The 5,882-nt window shown below is 44.5% G+C and overlaps 2 protein-coding genes across 2 annotated transcripts; one reads left to right on the top strand and one right to left on the bottom strand.

Moving 5' to 3' along the window:
• The first annotated feature begins 944 nt into the window (after positions 1-944).
• LOC100192669 (uncharacterized) lies at positions 945-1,586 on the top strand. The gene has a single exon (NM_001137877.1). It carries the CDS (start codon positions 1,011-1,013, stop codon positions 1,392-1,394), a length of 384 nt encoding a protein of 127 aa, NP_001131349.1. The 5' UTR covers positions 945-1,010; the 3' UTR covers positions 1,395-1,586.
• A 338-nt stretch (positions 1,587-1,924) lies between these two features.
• On the bottom strand, positions 1,925-5,635 carry LOC103629633 (uncharacterized). The gene is made up of 6 exons (NM_001329209.1): positions 5,468-5,635; positions 4,605-4,732; positions 3,457-3,626; positions 3,295-3,372; positions 2,654-2,798; positions 1,925-2,546 (listed from the first exon to the last, which is right to left on the bottom strand). Exons 1-6 carry the CDS (start codon positions 5,535-5,537, stop codon positions 2,121-2,123), a joined length of 1,017 nt encoding a protein of 338 aa, NP_001316138.1. The 5' UTR covers positions 5,538-5,635; the 3' UTR covers positions 1,925-2,120.
• Positions 5,636-5,882: the final 247 nt, after the last annotated feature.

The following is a 5,882-nucleotide window of genomic DNA, read 5'->3' as shown; positions in this document are numbered from 1 at the left end:
TTTGTGTCGGTCTGCCTTTAATTCTCTTCGCAAACACACACATTTGCTTTTTTTGTTTAAGCAAGAGCGTATGGTGGTGCGTGTCTGATGACTAACGATGTACGAGGGAATTTATTTTGACATGTGTGGAACGTGCTCTCCAATAATGAGACTATATAAATCGCGTCATATATCGAAGGCTGCTTGATACTGATTGTTGCAATGTAGTGATGAAAAAACTAGATTAAAATAATAAAATTTATGTGTGGCTAGGATCACAAATTGATTATGAAACATTTTCTAATAATAATATAACACATATTTTATATTAAGTTATCGTAGTATACTGGTATTATATATTTCTGTTGCAATGCACGGGCACTCAATTAATAGATCAATGAAGGAAACACATGGAATCACCTTGCACGGGACCTCATCGTCACCGCTGTTGTGCGTGTTGGATCTTCTCGAATCTCAGCTGGCGTTGCCTCCTTTCGTGGGAAGGGTTGAGGTCGAAGAGCGGCGGCGCTTGTTGCATGCTACCTTTGTCCTAGTAGCCGAGGGGTGGGGGAGGCGGCCGTGTTCTCTAGCTCAAATGTTGGCACCGAAATCAAGGTTCGGTGAGGGAAGGGAAGAAGGGGATGGAAACGAGAAGAACGACAGTTGGCATAGTGCATTTAGTATAAGTGCGACGCGTGGTATATATAGGCGACGCTGTATATTTTGCATAAACTATAAATAAGCTGCTGGAAACTACTTTGGGTATAGGTAGTGGTATAGGTAAACTAAACTGCTGGAGATTTATGGAGTGGCGCCTACGCTTCCCTGCCATTTTCCAAATCACCCTCCGATTCCATTCCCGCCCGGGCCCGGCCTTGTTTTCGTTTCCCTCCACCGTCCACCCCTCGTCCCGCTCGCCATCATCTCATCTCATGATTTCATAAAAATCAAAACCCCCCTCCCGTTTCCCCAAACCCGCGCGCAATTCCAATCTCCCTCCCGATCCGCCCATCCGCCGACGCCAGCCATCCATGGACCGACGCCTCCGCTCCCCGGCGCGCCGTCCCGAGCGCCAGCAGCTCGCGGGCAGCGGCAGCCCGCACCGCTTCCTCCGCCCGGGCGCGCTCGCGCGGCTCCGCGACTCCAGGGTCCTGGCCCGCTCCCTCCGCTGTGCCGCGCGGGCGTGGGCGCCGCCCTCCTCGCCTCCTCGCTCGCCCGCGCCGCCCGCCGCCTGGGACGGCGTGCCATGCTTCCTCGGGCCCGCCTCCGCCACGAGGGGGATGCGGTACCCGTTGCGGAAGAAGCTGGCCGCCGCCCGAGCCGTGGTGCTCCTGTCCCCACCGCTGGATGTCGTGGAGGCGTTCATGGACGCGTTCGCGCCAGCGGCGTCGCCGGACGTGGTCGCTGCGCACTGAGCGAGTGAGCGGTAGCTTTTGCGCTCGGTGCTCGTCGACATTCTTGGCATTATTGCCAAGTTATTAGATACATATATGGTATATTATATATAGTGTGCAGACGGATCCGGTTATGTTTCTGCTAGCTTCTTGTATGGATCTAGAATTCGTATAAATCTAACTATCTAAGAACTGTTGTTCCCAGTGCGTACAGATTTCGTTTGTGCTCCGATTTTTATTCTAATTTGGACCTTGTTTTGATGCACTTGTATCAACCTCAATTCATAATTTAGATAATTTAGGTCTTGTTTGGAGAGTTGGACACATTCATATTCAGTGAATTAGTTTGAATACGAGTGCATCCAAACACATTCTCAAATTCCAAGAAAAAAATTACGTATACAACAGTTCACACGAATCTTGTTCGGATTAAACAAATTGCGTGAGGAACCTCACATAACCGCATCATCCAGATTCAAAGAAATCTGGACGAGCATGTTCACAAATCCTCGTGGCAACCCATTTGTGATTTGATAAGGCACGCCTTCCCTGTTATTCCCACTCAGATTTTTTTCTATTACTAGTACATGGCAGTGTAAACGCTACCGCTACTGCCAATACAACTATACAATACTGTGTCCATATATGTATGCTATCTTTGCCTTGAAAGTAGAAGGATTGAACAGCATTTCTTGCCTCATGATTCTCTACTCTCAAGTCTCCACAGATAGCGTAGACAAGAAACAATCAGCTCTTCCGCAGGTTCCTGCTTGCTTGAGCAGCAAGTGCGACCGACCTTGCGTCGATGTCAACCATCATGTAGTCCCTCTCAGCGCGCCGACGCCGCTGCCTTTCCCGCTTGGCCCTCTTGGGTGCCAGCCTCGCTTCCCTCTCCACATAGGCCAGCCTGAACCTTTCTGCCATCGGTATTTCAGGCGGAGCACTTGGAACATTTGGATTCGCTGGAGCAACAGCTCTTGGAGGAGCAGCAGAAACAGCCCATGTTTTGGGATCAATGTCCTCAACCACAGAATGGTCCAGTGGTACGCTTGACAATGCTTCTATTGGGACTTTGGAATATCCGGAGAGGTCGAACAGCGATGGCTGTGGGTTGACAGTAACACGAGGGCATTCGACAGCTAGAGTCACCTTTGACTTATCATCTATCATTGGCTGCAAAAGAAGGAAAATATTAAGTGAACACAAGATACACATTGGTGAATTATAAACACACCACAAATAATAGCTGGAGAAGAAGTGAACTTATTATAATTGCATACCCAAACAAGCCATCTTAAGGACTCTGCACCGCCTCCTATATCTAGTGTATCAAGTTCCTCCCATGAGTCCTCTTCAAGAGCATTCAATTTGGGTTTCAAGAGATTCAAGCACCTCCGTGCCGTTACTTCACTTCTTGGACAGCCTCTGCAATGATAGGATTCAAGCTATTTTTAGTATCCTGCTATGCAGGATACAACATAGTCAACAGTTCAGCAATGAAAGGTTATACTCATGACTATTAACTAGCAAAAGCAGGAGTGCAAACTCAAGTAGACTTATGAGCACATGTTCAAATATGAATTTATCTTTAACAATAAATATTGAAAATTCATATAAGATAATACCACATATCAGTTGATAAAAGAGATACCCTATTGTTAGTTAATTGTCAAGAATCACACGATTTCACTTTTCAGTCCCGTGCATATGTTTGGTCTGAGCAAATAGCAGCGCAGGTCTTGCCGTAACTGATAAATCAAGAATGCATGAGAAATATGCTATAAATAACAGGTACGGATACACCAAGACATTCATATGCTTAACGTATCAAAAAGAAACTCAAGGTAAAGTCATGAAAGTAGATTGAGACTGATTGACCCTAAGGGCTAAGGCTATGCTTGAAATTTGTTGTAAGTCATACCCACATCTCAATATCTCCAAGGATGGGCAGTGGCATACAATCTCAGACACACCAGCAGTAGTAATTTTTTCACAGCGACTGCATGAGAAAGATGCCATAAATAAGGTGCAAATTTAGTTGAACATATAGTAAGTAGACAATGATAAAAACACAAAGCCTTACCTAATATCAACTGCCCGTAAATTACTACAAACATTTGCTACAGTAGCCAAACCAGCATCAGTAACATCAGATCCAGATATATCTAGGATTTGCCAGGAGCTTTCAGCAAGAGAAGTCAAAACTTTATCATTCAGGAGGCTTTTTCTCCTTGCAATAGACATAATTGCCAACTGTATCATATAATAAATAAACAACTGTCACTAACTCATAATAACATCCATAAGTACACGGAGACATCAGATGTCAGTAATGAACTAAATCAACATCCATTATTTCGCAATTACTGTACCTGGTCACTTCAAAACTTTTAAAAAACTGAAGCCAAGCTTGAGGTCAACTTGCTAACAACAGTTGCTACAAGAAGGCCATACATAATGTAGAGCCTTAGTACATGTCACACATCAAACTTTTGTTTAACAGTTTCTTCCTTTCTACTGACCATATTAACCATTCCTATGTTTTTCTGAGGTTAATGTTTTTTCTCAAATGCAGGAGAGCTACATATCATTATATTTAAAAAGGTAAAAAGGGTAAGAATCCATACAACCACACACCACGTCACCTAGACCGTAGAGGTTCAATTAGAACATGTGTGCCTATTTCAAGAAGAGCAACATGACCATGACTCTCAAGTGGAACACAGGAAAAAAAACATAGTTAATACCCTGGCCAGCCCCCCCCCCCCCCCAAACAAAAAACTGCAACTCTTTGCTAGCAAACAGCAAAGGTCTAGCTAAGCTCAGAGATTCACATTAATATGAGTGTTGTACGTTCTAGTATATGCTATATCCAAACTTTAAAATACAAATTCAACAGCAATCAAACAAGAAATGTAGATGGACACTTCTTTCGGACTGTATATTCGCACTTTGAAGCAAGAGTTACAACCCACAAAGTCAACTGGAAGAAAGAAGAGCATTTTGTAAACAAATTAATCAGTGTTGGGACTTGGGAGCCATCAGATGGTATTAGAAGTAACTCCAAGAACATGCACCTTTCTTTTCAGTTAGTGAACACTATCACGGCAACTAACTGGGCACTTTTCTAACAATCGAAAACCTTATATAACATATGCACAATTTATTCTGGCAGTGATGCAATGATGCATAAATTGACAACCAGAGAAAAGAAAAAATGCATAAAGATACCGTTATGTGGGGTGGAAATAAGGCAGCAAATTCTGAAATATCAGTGATGATATCTTCAAGATGCTGACCAAGGGTGCCCAGGCACAAGCTGACCAATTTCCGAGGTTTAGCCTTCTTTGAGAAAGGATCTGAAATACATTTTTGAAGTCAACATTTGGAGATAATGCTGCATATGCAATTACAAGGACAGTTGGAAACCAATACGAAGTAAGATTGAATGATTCTGGTCTGCACAATAAGTCAATGACTGATAAAGTAATCTGGATGAGTTTACTAACACAATCCACCAATCCTTCATTTCAATTTCGTATAAACTAAGGGGGTGTTTGGTTTCCACCTCCTAAATTTTAGTGATTAAAGTTTAGTCACTTTTAGTCCCTAAACTATCAAATGGTATGCCTAAATGAGGCCTCCCAAATAGAAATTTTAGGGACTAAAATTTAGTCCCTAAAAATTAGTTGAGTGACTAAAGTAACGAAACACCCCCTTAACTTAACTTTGGTATGTCATCATCTTGGCAGTTCGCCTAAAAAATTATCCAGGAAACAACTAGAAATATGGAATACATGCCAATTAGCGGGAGTTTAGTATCTTCCTGAAATCACATTAATTAATAGAATGATCAAAACGAAGAACACAGCACAAATACTTATCATCGTAGAAAGTTCTTAATTCTGTATATAGATCTTTTGTCTAGCAAGAGAAACCAACACACGGAATCAATAACGGAAACTCGAGTCAGACATAATCAATACACGGTCAGTCGATTCCTCTTGGTTTTTGTCTACAACTCTACATCAGTTGATAACCAGCTACTCCTAGTTAGTTACCCCACATAAGCGAACAGGAGTTAGGGAGCTTACAGGAGGAGGGCGACGGGAGCGAGCTGGACGATGCCGACAGCTCGGCTACCACCGATTTCCCCTTGTCCATCCTGTCCCGTGGGGTCAGTCAGATCGAGGGCAGCCCCTCTGGGTCCTTGAGGTGGGGGCGGCCGCGGCAGCAAGGCGAGCGCAGGAGGAGATGGCGGTGGCGCGCGAGCCGGTCGGGATGGCGGTAGTGGTAGCAGGAACGAAGCCGGGGCGGCGGCAAGTGGGCGTGCAGGGCAGGCAGACGGTCGCCACTAGCCAGGCTGTCAGCAACGTGAGAAGCAGCTAGGAAAGTGACCGCGTCAGCTGAAGCAAAGCAACGGGCGAGCAAGTGGGCCGATTGGGTCGTGTATTTGGAGCCGGGTGAGACTGGGCTGGCCGTGTGACAATATAAACATGTTCCGTGGTT

The sequence above is a fragment of the Zea mays genome, chromosome 6 (assembly GCF_902167145.1).
Source record: "Zea mays cultivar B73 chromosome 6, Zm-B73-REFERENCE-NAM-5.0, whole genome shotgun sequence".
Taxonomy (NCBI): domain Eukaryota; kingdom Viridiplantae; phylum Streptophyta; class Magnoliopsida; order Poales; family Poaceae; genus Zea; species Zea mays.
Note: the sequence above shows the minus strand (reverse complement) of the source record. Positions and strands in the feature narration are given on the sequence as shown.

Coding starts and splice junctions, on each gene's coding strand:
- LOC100192669 (NM_001137877.1), top strand. CDS start 1,011: ATGGACCGACGCCTCCGCTCCCCGGCGCGCCGTCCCGAGCGCCAGCAG.
- LOC103629633 (NM_001329209.1), bottom strand. CDS start 5,537: ATGGACAAGGGGAAATCGGTGGTAGCCGAGCTGTCGGCATCGTCCAGC. Junction 3,373..3,456: donor TTACGGGCAGTTGATATTAG/GTAAGGCTTTGT, acceptor TTTCTCATGCAG/TCGCTGTGAAAAAATTACTA. Junction 2,799..3,294: donor TTGGAGATATTGAGATGTGG/GTATGACTTACA, acceptor CTATCATTGCAG/AGGCTGTCCAAGAAGTGAAG.